Source organism: Coffea arabica, chromosome 8c (genome assembly GCF_036785885.1).
Source record: "Coffea arabica cultivar ET-39 chromosome 8c, Coffea Arabica ET-39 HiFi, whole genome shotgun sequence".
Classification (NCBI taxonomy): domain Eukaryota; kingdom Viridiplantae; phylum Streptophyta; class Magnoliopsida; order Gentianales; family Rubiaceae; genus Coffea; species Coffea arabica.
Genome location: NC_092325.1, coordinates 5548534 through 5574381, shown reverse-complemented (window position 1 = coordinate 5574381; position 25848 = coordinate 5548534). Strand labels below are relative to the sequence as shown.

Here is a 25848-nt window from a genome sequence, read left to right as displayed (position 1 = left end):
AGGATGTTGGAAAAAGGAAAAAAGAAAAAAATGACCTTTGTTTCTTTTTTTTTAATTTTTTGAACTTCATTTATTTAATATGTAAATTATGTATCAAGTGAGAGTTAATACAGTTTTATTGTAATTATTAAGAGAGGTAAGTAATATTTTTAAAATCTCAAGATGCTGAGTGATATTAGGAAAAACCTCAAGGGAGGTTTCTGATATTATTCCTTTATTATTATGATAACAAATTTAAGGACAAAACTAGCGCCAATAAATCATTTAACTTTATACATATCCTAAAGCACCATCTTGTTAAGGACAAAGCTAACATGTACAAGTGACTTTTATACTTATTCTAAAGTGTCACTCTTGATAAAATAATTGAAATGCCAGAAACAACTTGATAGTATAAATATAAAGAGTATATATTCTTATTTCGGTATTTATTTATTTTTTTGCTTATATACTTGTACCAATACCAATAGTATCTTTATCAAGAATCAATGACCTCCAAGGTCATTGAAGTAAACAAATTGCACACCATATGTCTAACCATGGTCAAAATTTTTTTTTTTTTGACTTAGATTAGACCAAGTGGATAAGTGATTTATCTTATATCTAATTATACTAAAATTTTATTTTGATTTCGACCTTAACTAAATTAGAGAACTATTGTTAAGTTCTCATCTCCGTCCCTAATAAATACTTCTACCTTATCTCTCCTTCATTGTCTTAAATAAAGGTGTTTTTTTTTCCTTGTTTCATATGATCCTCAAGTATACTAAGGCTCCGTTTGGAGTTGCAGTGCTTTTCATAAAAGAGTACTTTTAGGTACTAAAATTACTTTTACAGTATTTGGTGAATATTATTTCATAAAATTAGAAGTGGGGTTTTTGGTGTTAACAGTTACTTTTAGCAAAAGCTCAATTTTGGTGCTTTTAGAGTAGTTTTTGTGATTTAAAAAATAAAATATTAAATTTAATCATGTTATCCTATATTATGAACAAAATAAAGAGAAAAACACTTTTAAAAATTTTTAAATTACACATTATCCGATACAACAAGTACTAATTGAATTATGCCTCCAAATAATATATTTAAAAGTATTTAAATGATTAATAAATACTTTTATTAAAAACTCTATTAAAAAAGTACTTTTCAATAAGTTATCGCAACCCCAAATAGGCCCTAAGAAGTACTAACCATGTCAAGGGTATTGTAGATACTTTGTTGCATCAAGGAAGGTTAATGTAATAATTTTATTATAGAGTAGCCAAGTGAGAGTATTAGAAACTTGAGGAGAAGTCATGTCAATTGCCAAAAGCAAAGGCACCCAAACCAGGCCGAGCGTATAACGCCGCCACCCGACCCCATTCCAGAATCCAGATCATCATTCCTCGTTTTTTTCATGGATCCACCAAAATCCACGTGTTCCAGTACCCATTGTTAATAATTTTGCCCCTCCCCTCCCCCCAGCCCCACAAAAAAAATAAAAATAAAAATACAGCTAATATTTAGACTAATTTATTAGCAACTTATTTCACTGTATGAGATTCTCAACGCGAAAGCCTAAAAGGACAAAGATGCCAAAGTAGAAGGCAAAATTACCATACAAAATACAAGTCTACTACAAGTTGAATTCTAGCCTCATGCATGAAATATCTGGAAAAATAATTAGTGGTCCAGATTGAAGAGCAATATATATAGTCGATTCAATTGTTGATTAAAGAATATTATGATTCGTTTGGATCGAGGGATTTGATGAAAGATTTGAAATATTCTAAAATCCTTCTAATTATTTATATTATTTAAGAAGCATTTGAATTTGTAAATCACATATTATTGTAGTTTTTAAAATGCATTTTGATAATTGGTGAATAAATTTAAAGGCCTTTTAAATAATCCAAATAACTAGAGCAATTTGAAAGAATTTCAAATTATTTATCAAATCCCTCCGTCTAAACGAAACCTTAAACTTTTTCATTTCCATTTAATTTAAAAATACCGCTATTTCCTAACCTAGATTGACACTATATCAAGAAGTGGGAAGGAAGCTAATCATTTAGAAAGCCAATTAACAACCTAAATCAAATTGCAACTTATTCATAGAAAATCCATTTTTTGCTAATTATATCGACTTTTTTTTTTTTTTTTTTTTGTAGTTTTCTTATGCCTCCCACACCTCCCCCAATACCCTTCCCACCCCTAACCACCAAAATCCATGATTCAAATCTTGCAGAAAAAACTCTAAAGGCCCTCCCCTCCCCTAATCCTGGGTCAATCCAAATAGTTATTTATATGGTCTCGAATCAGCAAACTACACTAAATTAACTCCGAAAGTTTAATCCAATGAACTCTTTTTTTTTTTTTTTTCCAACTACAAATGCACTCTATATTTAGTCAAAAAGAAAATATCATAAACAATAAAAAAAAACTATTCTACCCAAAAATTTACCCTTTTTCATTTTTTTTAACTTTCAATTTTCTTGTTTGTTTGTCACAAAAAGGGTGCTTTCCTTACTTGCCCACAAAGGCAAGCCTTCTCTCACAAAAAAAACCTAATCCCCCTTTTTTCCACCCATTGCCCCTCCTCCATTCCTTCCTCATTATATCATTCCATGCCTGTCTACTTCATGCATAATTATACTCCTCCTCCTCATCATCATCATCATCATCATCATCATCATCACCACCATTATGATCGCATATATAACAGTATATAAAATTAGTATTTATATTTGCGGTATAAAAGGATAAGTACCAGGGCGAGTACTGCATATTTATACTAAGAAGAAGAAAAGAAAGGACGGTGGGGGCTGTTGGCTAATTGGCTTTTGCTACAAGAAAAAAAAAAAAAGAAAACTCTGAGGGAAAAAAAATTATATATATATATATATATATTTATACCTAATCGAAAGAGAAACGCACTCACGCAGTTTTACATCTCACGCTTTGGAGGGGGTGTGGTTTTTTGGTGGGACTATTTCTCTGTGGGCTTTCTACCCTTTGCTTTCTTCCGTGGCTTCCTCTTTAGGTTATGCCGTTTTCCCCTCAGGTACTAAAATTCCTTCTGCTATGTTTCTTTTTATTTGTTTATTTATTTTAACTTTTTGATGTTTTATGTTTGAATTTAGGGATTATACGATTAGATCTGAAATGGGTTCGATTCAGATTTGGTAATTAAATTGATTTGTATTGAGATTTGAGATCTCCGGTCGGGTTTTTATCAGGGATTTTTTAAAATTGGTTCTATTATTTTTGGGGTTTTTTAGTGGTTTGAATTTGATATCATGCTTAATTCGATGCCAAAAAGAGAAGGGTGAGGTTGTGGTTATATGGGTTCTTTTTGGGGATTTGTACATATACTGGTCTGGGTTTTTTCTTATTGGCTTATGCTAATTTTATTCGAGTATTTTCTGTGATTTTTGACAGTGATTGCCTGGTAAGTCATAAGAAGTTCCATATCTATGTGCATATCTTGATGGGGTTTAAATTAAATAAAAGGGTTAAGGGGTTATGTACAGAGTGAAAGTATTGAATTTGGTTGTATTGGGGTAAGGACTGGCGGAGTTATGTTGTCCATGAATTATCAAGAGATATCGGCCAGGAAACTAATTTGCTTCTTCCGGATTTGAATCTCTAATGCGTTGATGTTTAAGATTGAATTTATGATCATGTTTTTGAAAATAGATTGTGGTAATCATTACAGATAATGGTATTAACATTTTGATTTGAATATTTTGGTGTTTTAATGATGAAGTATAAACTCAACAATGAACAGTGTTGGTTTCCCCCTCTTTCTAGTTGGTTGAGTTTAGTTGAAGTTGGAGCTAGTCCAGTATCAAGCCTCTGCAGAACTTTTGCTGCTTCGCTGTTTGCATTGCTAGTGTTCCTGTCTGCCAGTTTTGTTTAATATGCGTTATTGCCTGAATACGAGTTCATCTCAGTAGCTTTCTTTGTTGTTAGAAGTTACACGTGTATTTAGGTTACTTTGTTATTGGATTTGGATTTTGCTATATTCAATTTTAACTAGTTGCTATGTTGCAGGCTATATCCGACTTCGATTTGAAGGGATTAATTTCACTTAGGACATGGAGCAAGTATGCCTTTGGTCAATTTGTGACAAATTTCGGAGTTTCTCATTCCAGGAAGTTCTTGATTGGCGGTTTCTTATCGCTGGAGGCTTTCTTCTTGTTTCTTTTGTCAATTGCACTTAGTGAACAGCTTCTCATGAATGATCAGTACAGGAGGCCAAATGCTAATTTTTTCTGAGATAGCTGTTGGATCTTTAGAACACTTCTATATGTGAGCTGGACTTTTTTACTCTAATTCACATAGCTGGTTATTTTAACTGTGGCCATAGAGTTAATCTGTTCTTTGTTGGTTTTTGCTAGTGCTTTGTTGATACATCGTCCATTCGAGATCCTTTGGAAACTGTCTTCTCAGGTATTCTTTTACTGCATCTATTCATCCTATTCTTCTATTTAGTTTTTTCCCCGCGTACTGCCTGTCTCTTAACCCTTACTCTTGCTACACTTTTCCTTGTTGCAGGACTGAAGTCTGCTAGCAATACAAATTATACATGATCAAAAAGTCATAGATAATCTATTGCACTGCTCGTGCATAGTTAGTTTTTCTTACTATGTGTAGTCTTTTAAGTTGATGGATACCTACTAAGTGTGGTGTGTTGTTTACTAAAGGTTTTGCATACACCTATATAGCACGGTTGAGGTAGTTGTCATACCTTCTACTGAAGTCTCAGTCAACCATGTTCTGATCTAAGCATCAGATCTGTCAGAGATAGTTGTTCATGGTTCAGTTATCAGTTTTTGGACTGGCAACAAGATGATCAGCGGCTCTCGTGTTTCCGTGCTCATTTTGCTGCATCTCTGTCAGGAAACCTTTGATGTGTTAAATTTTATAAATAAGGCTGTGGAGGCTGTCCACCATAATCATACTGGTTTTGCCTCTGCATTCAAAGTCGGAGAAGATTAACATTTGGACCCCTCTGAGTCAGCCACATTTTAGCTCGATTTAATAGCTTTCCTTTACAGTCATCTACTTAGTATTAAGTCTACTACTTGTTCTTTGTTCTGGAATAAACTGGGTGTTTCCTGCTGTTGAGATCACAGAAATGGAAAGGTTAGTGTGTGGTCTTTATGACTCTTGGCACATTTTTTTGTTGTTTATTTCTTAATATGATCAAACGTCTGACAGATACAAGATAATCAAGGAAGTTGGAAATGGTACTTTTGGAAGTGTTTGGCGAGCATTGAATAAACAGACTGGCGAAGTGGTAAGCATATCTGCGGTTAGGCTATCTTGTTGAGTATGTTGATAATGTTGTATTATGTTTTCTCAGAAAGATGTAGGAGTCTAATAGGAAAGAAATCTGATGAGAGAAGAAAATTGCAAGAGTATGTTTTCAGTCACTGCTATTTTTTTTTATTTGCTATAGACTAATTATTTCTGTCCTCAGGTTGCAATTAAAAAAATGAAGAAGAAATATTATTCATGGGAAGAGTGCATTAATCTGAGAGAAGTCAAGGTGATGTCGTTTTGCCACTTTTGTCTTCTGCCTCTTCTTTTATGCCTGTACATGAAAGTGACATTTTTTGTCCTCCCAGTCTCTTAGGAAAATGAACCATCCAAACATTGTGAAGCTCAAGGAAGTGATTAGAGAACATGACATTCTGTACTTTGTATTTGAGTACATGGTATGCTGTGGCTTTGGGTTTGAAAGGGCTTTTATCCTTACAGTGTTAATTGTTAGAGGCATGACTGGAGTAATGTTCTGTAATTTCTAGGAATGCAATCTTTACCAACTTATGAAGGACAGGCCAAAACTATTCTCAGAAGCTGAAGTAAAAAATTGGTGCTTCCAAGTTTTCCAAGGTCTTGCATTCATGCATCAACGTGGGTTCTTTCATCGCGACCTTAAGCCAGGTGAGTGTTTCATTCATTGATGCGCTTAGGGAAAAAGATAATTGCTTGATCCTCAACTGACTTTTGTATGCAAAGTTGGTGTCAAATTTAGTTCCATTTTATGTAATGATATATCTTGTTATCCAGAGAATTTGCTGGTCTCAAAGGATATGATTAAAATTGCCGATTTTGGTCTTGCTCGTGAAATCAATTCTCGACCACCTTACACTGAATATGTTTCAACTCGATGGTATGTCTTCCACCTTTCTACTCCATCATTTGGAGGCATATGAATGCTTCTTCCTTTTATTTGGTCACTAAGGTGTCAGCATTCAGGTATCGTGCTCCTGAAGTTCTGCTCCAATCACCAACATATGGTTCTGCTGTTGGTGAGTTCAATGTTAAATCTTTCCTGTGCTTTTCTAATAGTACTCTGAACTGCAACTCAGTTTTGTTTGTGTTATGCGCAGATATGTGGGCAATGGGTGCAATAATGGCTGAATTATTTGCACTTCGTCCTCTGTTTCCAGGGTCAAGGTATACGATTTGTTATTTTTATATGTTTTCTTCAAGCAATTTTGACAAAAGAAGCTTTAAGTTTTTTTTGTCTCTGGTTCTGTCCTTCCAGACAGTAAAGTTTTTTGTGCATGTGGCTCAACTCTTATGTAAAAAGCCCTGACTTCTGCATTTTGTTTTTCTACTCCTATATTAGTGTCATACTGGCTCAAATATCTTGTCTGTTACGTCTGTTGTCATATTCCTTAACAATGTTCTCAGCAACTATGTAAAGTTATGGATCTTTGTTAAGTTTGTCGTCGTGGTTTTTTATTAGTTGCATGGATCATCTGGTTGGTTTGGGTTGAAAGTCTATAAAATTAACTTTCTTCGTCACCATCACGCATTTTATGCATTCACCTGTCGTTTGTAGTGGAATAAGCCTGTAGCAAGTCACTGTTGACATTTGTTTCTGCTGTACTTTTGCAGTGAGGCAGATGAAATATATAAGATATGCAGTGTTATAGGAACTCCAACGGAGAATGACTGGTCTGAAGGACTTGAACTAGCTAGTTTTATTAACTACCAGTTTCCACAGGTATCTTGGTTCTGATCCTCAATCTATTTTTGGTTGTCTATAGGCCTTAAATTTTCTATTGCCACGTTAGGAAGACAAGATGCTAGGTCTGTGCCTCTGCTCTTTGTTTTTTGTTCCATTTTAGTACCATGCAAAATCCATTGATTCGAGCCCCTCCCACAACTTTTTCATTTTTAGTACAAGTGAAGTCTAAAGATTCATTTAGAAAATCTCAGTGGCACTTTTGCTTAGTGTAGAGGACAGTTTTTTCTCCAGTTCTCTTTAGTGAATTATTTGCACTTGGCTGATATTTTTTGGTGGTTTTGAAGTTGACAGTCAAAACTAAGTATTAACTTGTCAATTTGATGTATCAGGTTGCTGGTGTCCATCTGTCCGCCTTGATGCCTTCCGCTAGTGAGGATGCAATCGACCTCATTCAAGTAAGTAGCAGTTTATGGTGACAGGAGTTTACTCTCTCTCATTTGTTTTGTGAATTTTGACTTGATCTTAATGTGCTGAGATTGTCTTATTGGTTAGAACTTGAAAATAAAATGGAAATAAAATGAATTTTTGCAAATCCACTTGTTAATTTGTCTGCACTACTTTGGATTTGTAGTCATTATGCTCATGGGATCCATGTAAGAGGCCAACTGCCTCAGAGGCAATTCAACATCCTTTCTTTCAGGTGATGAGCTCTTCCTTTTTTCAGAGGAGAATTTTATCTGCAGCAAACTTTTCTGTGACTGACTTTATTGTGTTTTTGCAGAGTTGTTTCTATGTTCCTCCATCTTTACGCACTAAAGCTGCTCTTGCTAAAACGCCTCCATCAGGTTTGTCTTCTTCTCAGATTATCTTTCCTTTTTCTTGGTGTGGATTTCTCGGGTGACATGCCTCGTGTTTCTTCATTTTGCAGCTGGAACCAGGGTGCCGGTGGAGCAAAAGACTGGTAGGAGATATTCGGGCAGTTTGCCAAATGTGAAGTCCGCAAACAACTTCTCCTCCGTCAAGTCGAATGCATCTTCCTATGCAGGTAATATCTTAGTTATACTTGTGATTGGAGTTCATGATATTCTAAAGTCCTGTTTGAAGAACTGCCACCACTGCAAAGAAAATTATTCTGATGCTGGATGCTTACTGTATTTTGATAATTTTGATTATATTTTGAGGTGATAGGTCAAAATGAAGTGCATTTTTGACATATCTCTAGATGTGATTCTGATGTAACTTGTGCATGTCAAAGATTGGTTTTTGGTGAGAATATTTGATATGAAATTTCTGTTTAGTGTATTAATAAGTTGTCTTCCTTTGCTTCTGACTAGTAATTTGTTTATGTTGTACCATATGAAATTAGTAGTTTCAGACGCGGTGTCCTGTGAGAAGGTGATCTTCTTCCATTTAATTCCTTGAAATTGAAATCTGCAGATTTGAAACGTTACTCAAACCTGGATGTTGGTCTGGTCTATGCAGCTGCCTAGTTATCTGTTTTTAATGTCAATGTTTAGCTTTAACGGAAATCTGGTCAGAGGTCGGATCCTGGAATATTGTCTAATATGTACATTTACTTGAAATTGGGAGCTGCAGATGTGATACATAATTTGAACCTTGGTGTTGGTTTCAAGATTGATTTGCTTATTATAGCCAATATTTACCTCTGACAGATCATATCAGAGGTCTTGTAGAACATCTTCTAATTGAGTTAATTTTTTCCAGGTGTACAAAGGAAGTTGGAGATGAATTTTCAGTTTCAGGTACACATTTTCAATGGCCTTTTCTGCTGTTGTCTTTTCCTGTGCTTTGCTTGGGTTCATTCACAGTAATGATGGGATAGTGAACATTGTTTACTCACCTGTATAATGTCCTTGCTTCACACTTCAGGATGAGCAGAAATATTCTAAGAGCACTTTGAAGCAACCACCAAGATACCGACCACCTGTTAAGAATGGTCCAGGTGAGCCCCCTTTTCATAGCATAGCTTGTATTTTTGAGTGGTCTCTTGGGAGATTTGTTGGCACAATTACTACTAAGCAACCCAATCCGTAAGAAGCATTTGAATATTCTGGAGTCGGTTGGAAGTTCTGTAGATATTTTTGTTCTTTCTGAGGATTTTAATGGCCTTGGATACCACAGCACTACTCTGTTCCATTTTGCTTCGAACGGGGTGCTATTGGGTTTTTTTGGCCTTTGGGTTGGGTTAATGATGGATGGCTTTGGGCCTTGAGTGACTTTTGCTTGGTTATTGTGGATGTCTTCTATACTGGAACAACTTTTATGTGTTTCTTGAGTAACATTACTGAAATTGATTGTCTGCTAATGATCGTCCCTTTTTTTTGTTTTGTTTTGTTTTGTGTTGGGGGGGGGGGTGGTTATGCATATTTTTGTATAAATGCTATACAGTAGTCAGGTAGGTACATGGTCAACCTTTTGTGAAGGCAGTCTGGCTTGGGTATATTGATGTCGTCTCTCATGTTGACCTTGGGCAATAAATGGGCTCTCCTTAATATGCAATTCTCTCTTTTTTTTTTTCGGTGGTAATAAAAGGGAGATCTGCAATTCCCTATTATCCAAGTGGTTATAAACTTCATATTTTGCAGCTTCCACCTTTATGGGGAAGACTCGTGGAGTTTCTGATACAGCTGAGAAGTTTTCAAACATGACCATTGGATCTGGAAAACCGTCTTTAAAGTCACAGCAGCCTCCACCCATGAAGGCTGGAGGATGGCACGGGCAATCTGATTTGTTCCTTGGACGATCTCAAGAGATGCTTCCCGGAAGAACTTTCACCAGGAAAGTGGCAGGATGAAGACATCTAAAAAAATGGATTTTGGTGTTTAGTAGTCTGAATAATGTGGTGTTGTGTGCTTACTTTTTAAGTCTTGTCTTATTTGGGGGCTGAAATAAAGAGTCAACCGTCCGTTTGATGAACATGGTACAAAACTATTATGACTGCAGTACTGGTTTTGTAATGCCGTCCTGTGTTTAGTTCTTGTTGCCGTTTGGTCCTCTGAGGTACAGTGTGTTCATTCTCTGCTGGTTGCATTCTGTCAAAACCTTGGAATAAAGAAATATATTACTGTTCCTTTATTGATGGGTTATTGATTGTACAATTGTGAGCTTATTGTTAAGTAACAAATCTCGTCGCTTTTCCTTCTCTCTCTGTGAATGTGCATGTCATTTAGCATATGCAGCTCTATGTTGAAGTGAAAAGGTAATAAGAGAGAGAGAGAGTTGAAATTCTGCCCACTGAGAACTCACTCCCAATTTCCGTCCTCCAGAAATTGCGTTAATCTGCTTTCGGAGCTTTATTGTACATCCATGGAAAGAGGACAAGCCCTTGAACATGGCACATCAAAATTGCCAGAACCCATCGTGCTGCATTTGCTTTCGTTTCCAACACCCAAAAGAGCATCCCAAATTAGATTAGTATCGAAGTGTGCAGGGGCAAAAGGCTGAAAAATAAAGGCTTGATCTCTGCATGCCTCGTCTGATTCTTGAATCTAAAGCCCATTGCAGACGTGTCCCTGACGGCTGACACAATGATCTGATGCTAATATCGCACGAGATCAATCTCAAACTTCTTGAATAAGGTAACGGTAAACAGCATCGAGAACCTAGAGGAATTTTCTGTTCTTGTGCTGGCCAGATGCAGAATATCAAGTTGACAATACGCCAAATCAAAGTTTCCATATTTGAACATTTGAAGATCAGTCATTGCTATGATTTGCATGGACTCCAAATTTGTTGTCCCTTGCTCAAAACCACATAGTTGAACTTAAACAGAATGTTAAAACAGTTCGTGTTTGATGTTCCAAAGATCGATCGATTTGAATGCAGAGGCCACTGCATTCCCCTCCTGTAGTACGTTATATCAGAATTGACAGTCTTATGGTTCTTCATATTGAAGGCAATGCTGAGAAACTTGATGCAATCTAGAACTTTTCTTAATTTGGCAATGAGAGATGGTCCACTACCCTTGACCTGAAATGTAAATGTGTGTGTGTGTTTTTTTTTTGGGCATGATATTAATAATTCCCAAAAACATCCCTATGTTATTCAGCTCTTCTGGATTGGATGCTCTATTGTTATCGTTCTAAAGTCGCAACAGTTATGTTGCATTGTCTTGGAACATTTTTCATTAAGTTCATATAGACAGATACTTTTGGAGCAAGAGATATCAAAACCACCTGAGATGTGGAATGAGCTTTGGAGAAAAGATGTAAAGATGTGGAAGTCAGGATCTTGAAGAAGCACTGAAAACATGTTGCCATCTGAGCTTTAGGATTGAGAAGACTTTAGTTATATCTCCACAGCATTTATGGCAGATCAACTAAGAATGGTACTATGCCTATATAAAGAAAGATAAGCATTCAACCAAATTCCAAGTTACACTTCTGAAAAACTATTGTTGAGTTGTTGGTTGAAGAGTCACTTGAAAATTTTCGAAATTATCTGCTCAATTTAGTAATAAAATGCAATTAAGAGCCCAAACCCAAGATGCTTGTGACTTTTATTTGGTAAAATGACCTGTTAATATCATATGTTAGGTGAATAGTTTAATTTTTGTAGAATGGGAAGCAGAGTGGCATCTGGGGTTTTGGATAATGTGATATAGCTTTGTGACAACAATTAGCTCCAAGAGTTCCTGAGGTTTCCCACGATCTTGTTGAATCCTGGAATTTAATCCTGGCATGCTATGCTTGAAAAATATGCAAACAAATGGGCATCAAACACAGAACTTGAAGGATTTTTCATGTCAGAAATTAATCAAGAATGAAACAAGAACTATGAACAGCATGCATGTTCTAGCATTACATGCTTTTGATTCAACTTCTCTTGTCATGCTAGAAAGCTGACTTACAGAGCAAAAGCATGGAATTTTGTCAAGAGCCAAATAATCCCCACAACAGAGCTGTTAAAAAGGTAAAAAATTTAAGGGAAGACGAGGCTCGAAAGAATTTGAGATCAGGGTGTAGGCACTGATAACTAAATAGTAACAAAAATGGCATGCCAAGCTAGCTTACAGCATTTGTCCATGGGGTGGAGCCATTTCAAGTAAGCAATACTACATTCTGAGAAGAGTCTGATTGTCCCATTACCAGGACTGAGCCTCTTTGATCATTCTATCTTGACTGTAGTTTGGCTGGCAGGTGGGGTGGTATTTCCAGATGCTTGTTGGCAGAATATCGGCCTAAAATATTGGAATGTTTTCTTTTCAAATTTCAGGCAACTTAGTTAGTACTCGCTTTCCCCAGTAAACTCCATCCAGAAGCCTACTTCCTTTAGAGGTATTGAGTTTGTATTCTATCCCTGTTGGATTCCCACCAGAGCTTTGCATGTACTTCCCCGAACTTCTCACGGCTGTAGAAAATTGAACAAGGAAATGAGAGACGATTTACAAACATATCTAACCTTTAGCATTAATGATCAAGCAATTCTCAACTAGTGACCAAAAAACTATCTTCCTACAGAAATAATTAACGCATCATCTATTGAGCTTGACACTGCAGTTATTCAAATCCATTTGGCAAAGAGAGAGCACAGAAAAAATTGCTATCAAGGGACATTTTGTCAAATAGTTCAGACCTGAAGATCCAGGCAACAACAAATGGAAAGAAGGAACAAAAGCAAACACGAATAACCTGAAGTTAGGGCGCTGTACATAAATCCTAGCTTGAACTCGTTTCAAGTACCATCCTACTTAATTCAGTCAAGAGGGGGCCAATATTTTAGAAGAAGACAATCACTATACAATATTATCTCCTGATAAGCTGCTGACAAGAATCTTATATTGTTAAACTAGTCTTGGTTTTTCTTTAGCATTTACTCAAAATTTCTAGCCAATTGTAGGCAGATAGTCAGATGATTTGATTACCTGAATCTTACACGCCTTAGCTCCCTGGTTCCATCTGCCAATTGTCTGATAGTAATATATACCCCTGGTTCATCTTGCTCCACCCACTCAGACTCGATGTCACTGGCATTGCTTATTGAGGCTGAAGCCTCGTCCCTGGAGGAGGTTGTCGTTCTAGATGGATCCATTGATGACATCTCACCCCTTGGGCCACCTGGTGCATAAGCACTTGATCCAGCCATATAATGTTGGCTGCTGCCTTGGTCTGAAGGATCAGAGGGGAAATAACCCTTGTTTCCAGGAGGTCTATAGTAACTTCTTGGGGTCCATTCTTTGTTAACAGATGGAGTCATCATTGGGCTTTCCCTAGCTGATCCAAGCCTCGAGTAAGAAGAATCCCTCTGCATCAGAAGAGAGAAGCGTCCATCACTTTTGAGATATTTGGCATGGGATTGTTATGCAAGAGGATCTGAGTTTTCAGTTGTCATGTGCAACTTAAACTGGTATTTACTATTTACGAGTAAATTAGTGCATTTGCTCGTGTCTAATGAAGACACCGTTTTCCATAGGTACAAGCATTCCCAGAAATGCAAAACTTAAAAGATTAATACACTTTTGGTTCATATTGTTGTTTAGAACATTCATTCTTAAGTTCCAGAAACTGACAATATAGTCCACTAATGGATCCATCCAAGTAGTTTATACAAAAGAATGGCTCAACCATGCTGAGGACAGTCAAAAAGTTGCGTAAAAGTTGGACAAGTTAAAAAAAGGCACTTAATTTATAATGTACCTTTCAGAGACAAAAAGCCAGCGAGAGAAACTAAGTTCTGCACAACTGGTGTAACTTAAACCTAAGTTTTGTCTTTCAACAGATTCGTTTGCCCAGTCAAATGGTCCATTAATTGATATTGTCAAGAATAAATTGATACTCCAAGAGAAAAACCAGAGTTCTTCTAAGCTGATCAGCTTAAAGGTGTAAATACACAGACAAGCACAGAAATGGTGCAGCTTGAATGAAAACAAAAGTTTTTTTTTTTATTGTGGGCACTACTACCATCTCAGGATTTCACGATAGTTGCCGACATTTCAGTCCTGACGGAGCTAATATATCGTTCTTGCCAGGCCAAACATCAGTTAACAGATACAAACATGTTTGAAAAGAAAATGACAAGTATGAAAGTTGGCAATTTAAGAGATGTAAAAGAAGGTGAATTACCCCATCTTCTGATCTTGAGGGTGTGTTAAGAGCTTGCCGGTTGAATCTTTGGACGTTATACAGTTCCATGATTCGATCATAATTTTCACCCCACCACCTTTGTGCTTGCCATTTGTTGAACATCTCACGACTTCAAATCAAAATGTCGCAATAAGATGAGCATGATCTATCACTAACGTCAATTTGAAGTAAGGTGCGAAGGATTGAAATTTGAGAACCATCTGGCATCCTATAGGGCCAGGTTTTCTCATATCATGTTAGAAACCACTTGACATGGACTCATTCATGCAGCATGATTAGTCAGACCAGCCTTTCCCAAGGACCAAAAATAATGTATGCATGTGAATTAGGAATGGCTCAAGTATTGGTGGGTCTACTTTACATATCAATGTAATGAATGTCTCCAGGTTGGACCTTAAAGATTGGACTTCATTACATGAGGTCCACACCACACAGGGAGTTCGGTGAATTCAAGTCAAGCCTCAAGAAAGGACCAGACTTGTTCAAAGGGACTGTGACAACACCTTGAAAGATTCATTACAGTGATGTTTTGGTAGTAATCCATGTTTTCCAGCCCCAATTTGTGAAAGATATTTTGGAAATGCAAGAATGAATTGGGCATTGCATTTAAGATATTAACACAGGAGGTGAAATATTAAAGCAATCGACGTAAAGAAACAGAAAGTATCTTTGAATTACCTAAAGCGTATTCTCTTTAGATCATTTCCACCATTCGGGAGTGAAACAAAAGTAATTTGAACTCCAGGTTCCACCTGTGCCATCCATTCTTTTGGTTCATCCTCATCTTCCAGCACCACATCACCAGACTGTGAGATAGACTCTTGTCCGCCAGGAGTCCTGTCACCACCAAATGCCCCGGTGAATCTTGAGTCATGTCGGCCAGCAGATTGAGGGCCAGTTCTTGTAAAATCCCAAGCTGGAGTGGAATTTGAGCTTCCTGGTTGCATAAAAGGGTAGGGCACTCCCTCTGAAATTGTGTCGAAATCTGGATATGGTCTGCCTTTTCTGAAACCACCTGGGCTTATGCTCGGCTTGCCTTGCTTACTACCCGATACTTTCAAAGCAATATCCTTAATCTGCACACACATGATGATAACAATCAGTGATAATTACACAAAACCAGAAAAGCAACTTCATTTATTAACCAACAAGGGAAAGAAGATCAGTTATAAACATGTGATATTGGCATGTATTAAGCAAAATCACCTTCCATGAAAATTGTGCTAATAAACTAGATAGACATGGGAGTTGTATACACAACTATTTGTCTTGTTTCAAAGTAATTATTGAGGAATTATCACTCGTCAAATAGTTTTTATTTTACTTACTGTTGATTCTTTATTTTTGGTTGCAGAAGTTACACGAAGAATAATAGAACTCACACAGGCAGTCTTCTGCACCGACATCAGTAATAAAAATTGCAGAACCATCCACAATTTTTCAAGCTTGGATGGTAAATTCATGTTTTAAACAACAGAAATGTGAATAACATCAATTAGTGAAGCAAGTGCAATCATGTATTATAGTAAAATACATGATACACCAATTCCTTCTATCCCACCGCAAACTGGCAATGATTTAACCAACTGTTATGAAATCAGTGAAGAAGTACATCACAAACAATTTAACATGGTTTTGCCACATCTTCTTCTGTACATAAATAAGCTGAATTGACCAGCAGGAGCTGTATACAGGCAGATGGTGCAAGGTAGAGTCACATTTAGCATTTAATTTCCTCACAACCCAACTGGCCTCGTGGCACTTGACATTTGAGTACCATCTGCAAAACTGTGGGTAGACAGGATTTCAATGGTGGGTCAAGTCATAGAAACTTGGACGAGTCTTTATCAAACATGCGTGTTGTCTTTTGTCAATATCCCCACTTGGAGATAGTGACCCTGTTCTTATGGCGTTGCATAGTCGCATTTTATAAGGATGAATTGACCCAAAACACATCTTAGGAATATACCACGTTAAAGATTGACATACCACGTTAAACTATCCCTCCCCATCCCACTCCCCACAATTCCCCCCTTCCTCCCCCCCGCCAAAAAAAAAAACAAAGAAAAGAGAGCATCATTCATTTTAAGTTGTCAAAAATAGAGAAAAGGAGCTCTTCTAGTTCTGAGCTTCAGTGAAATTTGAGTTGGCCCCTCCCCCCCCAAAATCCCACAAATACCTGAGATGGCTTTCATGTTTTAAAGATACGATCATCAGAAGGGTCATGCTTTGCTTTCGCAGACCTGGTGAGCTATCAGTTACCAATCCCAATGCTATCTTTGATTCTCAATCATAAACAGACTACTCGATAAATTAGAGGGGCTGAATGCCAGTCTCAGAGTGAGAGTCTTTTGCTTGGTTGGGACCTTTCCTGAAAAAAACTCTCAGGTGGCCCTACAAAATAGAACTGAGAAGAGCAGACCTGCTGGTGTGAAAATCCCAGTTCCACAAAAATTAGTTATAAGTGGTAGAATAGGAAAAGCAGCAAGCAGTTCTTGCATCACTCTTTTCTCAGTACTACCATTTATCAAGTTAAATTCACGTATAAGTATGATGGTTTCTATGCAGAAGTGGCTAGAGAAAGCTCTGTTGCTAAGACAAAAGCAAAACACATACGCAACCAAAGATTTAACAAGAAACTATCTAGCCATATTGGTAATTCCGACATTGGATCTTCTGACAGTGAAGATTCAATCGTATCAAATAAGCCCGACAAAGAACAGAGGATCCAAAGCTGGAAATTCCTCCAATCAGTAAGATGAAGATTTACTCATGAAAGCAACAAAAACAGTATCAGATGAAGATCTGTCTTTAATATGAGCTTTCATTTGAACTCAAGAGCTTCAGTCGTCTTTTAAATTCAAACATTCCATTTAAATCTGGTCAATAAGCTTGAGATTTCCTATGATGATCCTGTCATTAGAAAATCAAAGCACACTGTTTGATCATTCAAAGTCTTTCCACAAAAAGGTTAAAAAGAAAAAGAAAATCAACGATGGAAGAGAATGGGACCAAGATTAAATCGGACACATGATCCAAGGTGAACCATGTCTGCATCAAATTAAGTCATAGTCGTTGGCCAATCCCAACCCATATGCCCCACTCATAAAGCTTTAAAGCTTCATTAGCTGTGAACTAACACATTTTTGGTCCTCCCATCCCATATGGACCAAAACCAAAAGCATATTTCTTTCTCCAGCGGGGGAATCTTCTTCAAAAACCCAATTTTCTCAGTTCTCACTCCCCCTTTTGCAGAATCAAGAAAACCCACAAAAATAAACAATCCATATAAACTAATATTTCCAGTACAAAACCAAAACCAACCCAGGCAGGGAAAAAAAAGAAAAGAAAAGAGGGATACAGATACCCATGCTAAAGACTTTGGAACACACAAACCAATGGTTGGTAAGTGGATCCTACTAAACAGTGGACCCCAGTTAAGAGATGTATTGGCAAAAGCATTGTCTTAGATACTAATCTTTGTCTGTTTTCACAAAGAAGAAGTAAAGAGAAAAAGAAACTGGCCAAAAAGAAATAAAGAACAATTTAGCCAATAACGTGAATGCTAGTCTATTCTATAGTCCAGTCTATACCTAAATAAACTAGGAGTGCCGAGTATACTAAACTTAATAGAGTAATAGGGGGTGTAGGATTAGAACCTGCGCCGTCAGGCTTTTGACGGCTTCTTTTGTACTGGGAGTCCCACGCGCGCTTTCCTCTCCCCCATCTTCCGTCCTTTGCTTGGAGCACGTAATACACGTCAACATCTTCTCTTCCTTCTTCTCCTCCTCCTCTTGTTCCAAAATTCTGTCCTTTTTCTTGTACCCTTTTTTTTTTTTTTTTGTGTTTTGTGTTTTCTTTTATCTGCAAAAAAAAAAAAAAATCAACAAAAACATATCAATCCCTCAATGAAAATAACACAAGTACCCTCTTGTCCAAATAAAGATCAAATTTGGATTTCAAAATCTTTGATAGGAAAAGAAGAAGAAAAACAGAAAGAAATATTCCAGCCATTGTGGAAAATGACTATATAGTAAGTCCAACAAGATAAGAAGAAAAAAATATTCAGACAAAAAAACACGAGTACCCTTTTGTCCAAAAAAGATAAAATCTTCGACAGGCAAAAAAACTAAAACGAGAAAATTTGTAGCCATTAACCCAACTACGTAACGAGATAAGTCCAAGAACAAATACAGTAAAATGAACATATATACATGTTTGGACGAAAAAAAAACAAGTAGTATCTTTTTTTTTTCCCCAAAAAACGATAAAAGTTGCATTTTTTTTTTCAAAATCTTTGATAGGGAAAGGAAAAAAAAAAAAAAGAAAAATTACACTGATGAAGAGAAGGGCTCGGGATTAGAGAAGGGTGATAAATACTACGTAGTGGGGTGGTTTTACTTATGGAGAGAGCAATAATTGAATGCAAATATAGGAAAGTGGTCAGGTCAGCTATGTATGTGCTTTAATGTACAGACTAACCCCAGACGGAATAAAGAAGGTGACAAAATAAAGAAATTGTACAGGGAAGATATAGCAGCCAGAGAGATTTTTGGGATTCCTGTTCGCCCTTCACACTTTCCTAACAGCCGAATTTTCTGACAGATTTATTCATTCATTCATATTTCATCATCATCCATGATCATGATCCATCATCATTATATTTAGCAGCAGCAACAACAACAACAAGAAACAGCAGCAGCAGCCATAATAATCACCCCCTTTTTCTTTTATCCGACATTCATTTCACATCATCATTCCTCAATAAACTCAAAAAAGCTAACTTCTTTCAGAAAAAAAAAAAGATCCCATCTCCTCAAATCCACACACAGTCACACGCTACTCAAATAAACAAAAATGGGTAAATATCTTTAAATAAGGTGGTGGTGTGAGTGGATTAATATACCAGTAGTAGTGGTACTGTTTCTGTGGGATCTTGTAAATGAATATGGTTGTTGGATTAAAAATGATGGTGATAATGAATGAATGCTGAGTGTGTCGAGTTTTGAAAGCGGTGAGTCAGTGGACACAGAGACAAAAGAATGAAAAAGAAAAAACGTACTGCTACCCTTCTCCTAGGCTACTCTTCTCGTTTTGAAAGCGACTCTCCTATGCCATCCCTTCAGACCACGCTTGTACTGCTACTTTCTTTCCTTTCCCCTCCCCTCCCCTTTCTTCCTCTGCTGTTGCTTCGCTGCTCCTTGATTTCTACCCCCTTTTACTCCTCTTCACCCACCACTCTTCTCTTCACCATGTTGGTTGGGGTATTGTGAACCCCAACCGACATGGTGAACAGAATATTCACCCAACAACTGAGATCAGCATTCATTGAATGAAGGAGAAACGAAACTAAAAGTTCGTTTCCGTGAATGCTCATTTCAAAATCCAACTTTAAAAAAAAAGTTTTAAAAACTATAAAAAAAAAAAAGAAAACAAAACTTCATGGCATGGCATGCATGAAGGAATGAAGCAACTCATGCTATGTGTTTCTTCGAAGACTTACCGAGCTTAAAACAACTATCTATCCGAGGAGACTCTGTGAATACTTGGGCGTTGAAACTTGAGGGATGAGAGGGAAGGGAAAAAGAGATGGTTCCGATATTTGAACGATGAGATCAAATCAAATGAATGAAGACGGATGAATATATGCTATGCATTTAGGTTGTTGCTTCTCGACGTAATCTCGGGAGCTAAAACAAAATCTTTGGGAAATGATGCGGAGGATCGTCGGTGACAGGTCACCGGCGAGTCTCTGGCGGAAAACTTGGCTTGAAAATGGAAAGTTTGGATTCTCTCTTGGCTCCAGGTTTTACGTTATATACACTACTGCGCAGTGCGCAGGATTTTTTTTTTTTTTTTTTTTCAAATGTATAAATGGGAACAAAAGAAGAATGGAGACAAAGAAAGAGAATAAAGGGAGAGAGCGAGGAGGGTATTTATAGAGGGACGTGACGCCGTCAAGTGTCGCCGTTATAGTTAACGGAGGTTTGGGGGTTGGACGACAGGGGTTGTACGTTGTGGATCAAGAGTTGGACTTTGTTTCGTACAATGTTTGTGATGTGGGGCCGACGTTACAGACGGTCTTGAAGTGTGTAGACAGTACGGGCCCACCTGTCTAGGTGATGTCCTATATATGAGCATGGGGCTGATGTGGATGTGATGATTGACACGTGGCATGAAGGTATTGGTCTTTGAACTGTCATGGGTGATTTTCACATTTACTCTTGTCAAGATGGATTTGATGGGGCTTAATTTTGGATTTGGTGTGCAATAGTCAGTATTTTCTTGATTTTAAGGAAATGATTCTGTAAGGATCATGAAAGATCAAATCATGATTTTCTCTTTGCTTTCTGGGGTTCTTAGTCATACTTAGGAAATGGGAATTTAATTTAATTTGAGAAGCTCATTTTGAATTTTTTTTTAAGGTCAATGCTTAGGCAAATGTCTAATGAATGAACACTTGTCAATGGATTGTCAAATGTTAAAACATTATTGGGAAAGGTAGATTAAATCAAAAGTGTCTAAATGTCAATGAAAGTGGTAAATGTGCAATTTTTATGGTAAAATAAAATCTACTATATACTAGCCCTTATATAACTTTCATTCTTAATTTTAGAAATGAAAAGAAACACAATTGGATGTTAATAGTTGTTGATTGTGGTTTTAGGGTTGTTCTGGTTCAATTATTCCACTTGATTTTGTATTCTCATTTTGGAAATCAGTTTCATTGATTTTTTTTGTTTGATTTTGTAGCTAGATGTATATTTTACAATACACAAAAAAAAAAATTGGAATCTCCAACCTACCAAAAGTAGTTTCTGCTGATTCTGATTAATTAGTTTTAATTTCGTGAAAAATATTAGTAGCAATACACAAAATCTTGTGCCCAAGGCACTAACAAAATGTTAGTAATAAATCTTGTGAGTTGGATAAGTTGTTTACAAATTGAGCCAGCCAATAGTACTTGTGATCAATTTTAATTAGTTGTTCCTATATAGCTATGTTGTTTTTAGTAGTTGCAAGAGTTAAACAAAAGAAAATATTTGGTACTATTTGATTTTTAAATGTTCTTTTCATTTTGGCTATATATGAGTTCTTCTAGAAAAGCAAAGTTAAATCAAGAAAATGTCTACATACAAGAAGAAGGAATAATTGTGAATATGTATTTGAAATAGTAACTAAAATTTTAAACTAAATATACTAATGAGTGTCCTTGAGAAAAAATCTTTCTTCTTTTTCTTGATAATACTTGCATAGTTGTATCCTTGATCCCTCCATATTCCACTCCTCCCACACCAAACTTAAATGTGGTTGTCCACCTATTAGGCGCTTTGAATCTAGTATTATGTAAACATAATACTCCATATTAAAAGTTCTAGCTCTTATAATTTCATGGTTGTCTCAAAAAGAAAGGAGCATTTAAGCATACAATCCAAAAAAAAAAAAAAAAGGAAAAATGTTGACAACATGGTTCCTTGATTTATGATATAGGTCAATGGATTTAATCTGTATGAATTTAGTTAAGGAGGAAGGTTAAATTGCAAATTATGCAACTCATCGTTAGAAAAAATGTTTAAAAAAAAAAGAAAATGGTTGAAGGAACTCATAGTTATATGTGTAGTTTTATGATAATTTTAAACCTTCATTTGCATCTTATAATTATAAAAATAATGCACTGACAGTGTATATAAGTCTTAGATAAACTCTAAATGCATCAAATTTACATTATATAAAAAAGTGATACTAGGATACATGAGGTTGTATTTTCCAAATTACTTTTGATTTGTGCCAACAAGGTATCATACATAGAAATTAACATGAAAAGATATATACTACAAGATTTTCATTTTGAATCGTTTGTCAATTTTTTTGTTTTTGCGAAAAGTATTTCCACTTGATTCATATACTTTCTTGAAGATGAAACTTATTCAAGGCGAATTTTGCAGTCATATATTCTTGCGTATGTAGAACTTACAAATTGGCAGAGTAAACCACTCGAGGATAAGTTAACTTCTGAAATACCAAAATGTTATGTCTACAAGGCCATGGCACAAAGATTCAAGTGTGCCTAGTGCGTGGTTGCTATTTCATTTGGTAGCAGAACTGTAAAGAGTTCAGATGCACAAATCTTGAAAAACATATTCAGCAAGCAATCCTACAACCTTTTTTATACACGCATTCTTTTATTATTATTATTTTGTTGATAAGGAACCCATAATCGTTATTCGAGAATTCGCTCTGAATAAATTTCGTTCCGTGCAATATCCCGCCAATAATCGCGTAGAGGGATAAAATATACTAGACAAATCTTATGCAATGGGCGGATGTCCCAAGAACATACATTCCTTAAATCAAATTTTAGATTTAATATTCTAACACTTAGTCGTACTAGGAAAATGCCATTCTAAGCATTGAATCAGCGTTTTGATGTTTTTTTTTCAGGCCTTAGCAAAATTTGTAGAAAAAATATCAGAGAAGAAGTTAATATAAATGACTTGATGCAAAAAATATCTTTTGAACAACTCTAACCCTATGACAAAGATTATGCAGCTTAATTTACAACTAAGATTCAGGTCTGTTTCTTGTAATTGTTGACATCAAACACACGTAACTATTTCATGCAGTTTATTTACCTATTGGCTTTTCCCCAGGGAAACCACGACTTATTTGTACAAGACATTTATGCTCCTAATCCTCCTTTGTATGCCCCAAAAATGTTGGAAATTCCACGTAAAAGGAGCCAAAAACCAAAGACTGTTCCTTCCAGTTGATGCCAAGAATAGTATTGGTGTCGTTTGTTCTTTTCCCACCGTGGGCTTGCACTTTCCAATACGCTAAAATTCTCATTTCCCACTTCTGAGCTTTGACTTGGATTCAAAACAGAATCTTCTGCAAAATGAGGGAATAAAATAGTAGTTTAAAGTAGAAGAAATGTACGTGATGCTGCATGAATTCTGAGAGGAGCTAGTAGAGGCTTACATCTATATATAAGGTTCCTGTGAGATTCTAGGGTCTTTTCAACTTGCTTAAGAAAGGCTAAAGCTTTAAACAAGAAATACTGGTGTCGAGTACCCAGACATAATCCTAATTGGAATCTACCATTGATCTTTTCCCATCTCCTCCATGACTCAGACATCAAGGCAAATAACCAAATAGGATTCTGCATTCATTTCTGATGGGGCGATCTCATGGTAATAAATTAATCGTGATTTCTGAGAAATTCTAATCATATTTTTATCTCACAAACGTATTTCTTATAAAAGTGTTACAGGAAGAAGTTAATCATCCTTGTGTGTTTTCATAAAAGATTGCAATAACCATGCATTTGATGATGATGATGATGATGATTCTTAACCTCCGTACACTACTGCAGACCGACCCTCTTCTCGGCCAATCGTCAGCACCCCATTTTACATAATTGCTGAATGTAACTTCTGACCGTTTCTTGTTAAGATTGACAGGCGTTTTAATTTAGACAAGAACCCAATTGATTAATGAATATCCAATGACAGCACAAACGTCCTTAGTTGATTAAAAATTGTCGTCCTCGACAAAAGTGATAATGACCAGTGGATATCATATGATGGTTAATAACCTAACAACTGATGATGTTATCCTCCAATATTTTAATGTCTGATTCTGTCTTGCCTCACAACTAAGTAATCCAAAATCTGACGTTCAAGACTTTACAGGTAAAATCCACCATCGACTACTGGTTCCTACATAACGTTAGATTCAAACTGACCTGCCGGCTGTGACCCTTCACTGTACTGAGATTTTGTTTGGGTTTCCTTGGGCAGAGATGACCAAATTTCACGCAGAATTGTTTACTGTTTTACCTACTGCTGCGGGTGTTGTCAGCATTGGCTGTTGTTGCAATTTTGCTGCTTTGGCAATGTGGGCAATTGTGTGCTTTAGCTTTAACCAGTTTTGTTGTCTGTCCCTTAGCTTTATTCCAATGGGGGCTAACCTCTCTTTAAGCAAAGAAAAAATGCTTGGAATAACGAGACAAGAAGCAAAAAATAATTCCAACCTTCTCTCTCCTCTATAACTTCAATTTCTGTCTCTAGTTCACTCTCTCTCTCTGTCTGTGGTCAAATGGGTTTTTGCCACGTGGTTTGCTATGAGTGTGGAAGCTTTTATCCGCCCCAGCCCTAAAGAGGTTCCCCATGAGATCTTCTTAAGCAAGAAAAGCATAGTCAAGGTCCAAAGCCATGCACCCCTCTTCAAGCTCACCTGTCAATCCTATCTCTTGCAATTTGGAAGTAAAGTTCAAAATCTCTATAGGCTTTGAATGAAAACTTTTGTATTGCTTCACCCCTTTTGTGCATTGCTAGGTGGATTACATTAGTAATTATGTTAATCGTACAAATGCTACGACTAAATGGGACCATAATGCTACCAGATTTTGAACGGAAACCTTTAATTCAAAGGCTAAAAAGCCTATTGTTGATTAGCCTACTTATTGGCCAATTATATGAGCATAAGCCATGCTACATGGGAGCATACAAAACCTAGCAACAAGTTTGGCATTACTAAATATGTTAATCTGTCCTGTCCCTTTGTTGTTCCTGTGGTATCCATTACACAAAATCGGATGACAATTTCTGATGCAAAATTAGATTGTCATTTTTGTTAATTTTCATTACTTAGGCTACGTTTGATGAAACTAAAATCTGAAAATTGAAATCTGACTTCATTAAATTAGTGATTGTTAAATTTGATACATTTGAGTCTATATCACATTAAGTGATAAAAGTGACATAGTTTATTACTTATTTTTTGGAGCAAATTTTGTCTAAAAAATTCAATGCCATTTAATGAAATCAGATGTTCTAGTTTTGATCATCAAAACGCGTTTGAATATGTTAACATCTGAATTTATTAAAATTAAGTGCTGAATTGGATTATCAAACAGCGTCTTAGTCTAGTATAAGCAAGAAAAACTTACTTAGTGTCTATTTATGTGAAACATACCAAATAACAATATGTCAAAGTCTTATTTAGCTAAAGAACATTCCCGAAAGCACTTAAATTTGTACCAAAAAAAAAAAGAAAAAAAAAAAGAAAAAGGGTGAGAGCCCTGAAATAAAAGGACTTGATTTCAAGTCCCTTTAATATCTATGTTAATAAAAGTTTATTTTACTACTCTTTAAATGTATGAATATTTTTTGTTGCTAGGGGGATAACCTTAAATCTTCCATTACAAAAACACAAAATTAAGAAGAGTAAAGAAGGGGAGCAACTCAACTAGTTAGGGTGTTGGGGGTACCTTACCACACAGGCAAAGCCACAAAATAATGTAGTATAAAGTAATGTGCAAAGGTTGGGAGGCATGAAAAGAAAAGCATTGTGTCGAGCTTAAACTTTGTTCCAACGTTAGGAATGTTGGTTCGGGTAAGCAATGCCATGCAGTTTGTAAAGTGATTATAAAGATATTCAGCGATCAATCATCTGCGTAAAGTAGATCAAATCTCGATCCTAAGACTTTCACTATTTCCAATGTTAGAACACTTTGATTACTTGCTTCTTTTTTGTAGATTTGTATATTGTTTGAAAAAAAAATCACTGATTAATAGTGTTAAAAGAAGAGACCAACTGTAAAACTGCTTGTTCAAAACAACCTCCCTCCAATCACTTCGTTTTGTCTTCAGAAATCACTATGTTATAAAAACATGCAATTTTCATTTCTCTCCTAGGATTTAGGAACAAAATAATAACACCAGCCAACGAAGGGAAAACAAAAAAAGAAAGAAAGAGTTAATTTACGTAATTGTC

The 25848-nt window shown here is 36.2% G+C and overlaps 2 protein-coding genes across 6 annotated transcripts; one reads left to right on the top strand and one right to left on the bottom strand.

Annotated features, from left to right (window-relative positions):
* Positions 1-2751: 2751 nt before the first annotated feature.
* LOC113705696 (cyclin-dependent kinase F-4) lies at positions 2752-10063 on the top strand. Its single transcript, XM_072063275.1, has 19 exons — positions 2752-3040; positions 4033-4290; positions 4380-4431; positions 4537-5127; positions 5203-5281; positions 5465-5533; positions 5613-5702; positions 5793-5931; positions 6058-6160; positions 6247-6299; positions 6381-6447; positions 6895-7003; positions 7357-7422; positions 7599-7667; positions 7749-7812; positions 7896-8012; positions 8693-8730; positions 8858-8930; positions 9574-10063. Exons 4-19 carry the CDS (start codon positions 5120-5122, stop codon positions 9780-9782), a joined length of 1353 nt encoding a protein of 450 aa, XP_071919376.1. The 5' UTR covers positions 2752-3040; positions 4033-4290; positions 4380-4431; positions 4537-5119; the 3' UTR covers positions 9783-10063.
* A 1639-nt stretch (positions 10064-11702) lies between these two features.
* LOC113707302 (protein Brevis radix-like 1) lies at positions 11703-19953 on the bottom strand. Of its 5 annotated transcripts, XM_027229568.2 has the most exons (6): positions 19574-19953; positions 17730-17934; positions 14749-15146; positions 14050-14179; positions 12852-13231; positions 11703-12337 (listed from the first exon to the last, which is right to left on the bottom strand). In XM_027229568.2, the coding sequence occupies exons 2-6, from the start codon at positions 17835-17837 to the stop codon at positions 12259-12261; spliced, it is 1095 nt and encodes a 364-aa protein (XP_027085369.1). In that variant the 5' UTR covers positions 17838-17934; positions 19574-19953; the 3' UTR covers positions 11703-12258. The 5 variants fall into 5 exon arrangements, with proteins under 5 accessions (XP_027085369.1, XP_071919379.1, XP_071919377.1 ...); XM_072063278.1 differs by lacking the exons at positions 17730-17934; positions 19574-19953 and adding an exon at positions 16250-17461; XM_072063276.1 differs by lacking the exons at positions 17730-17934; positions 19574-19953 and adding an exon at positions 15399-16026.
* Positions 19954-25848: the final 5895 nt, after the last annotated feature.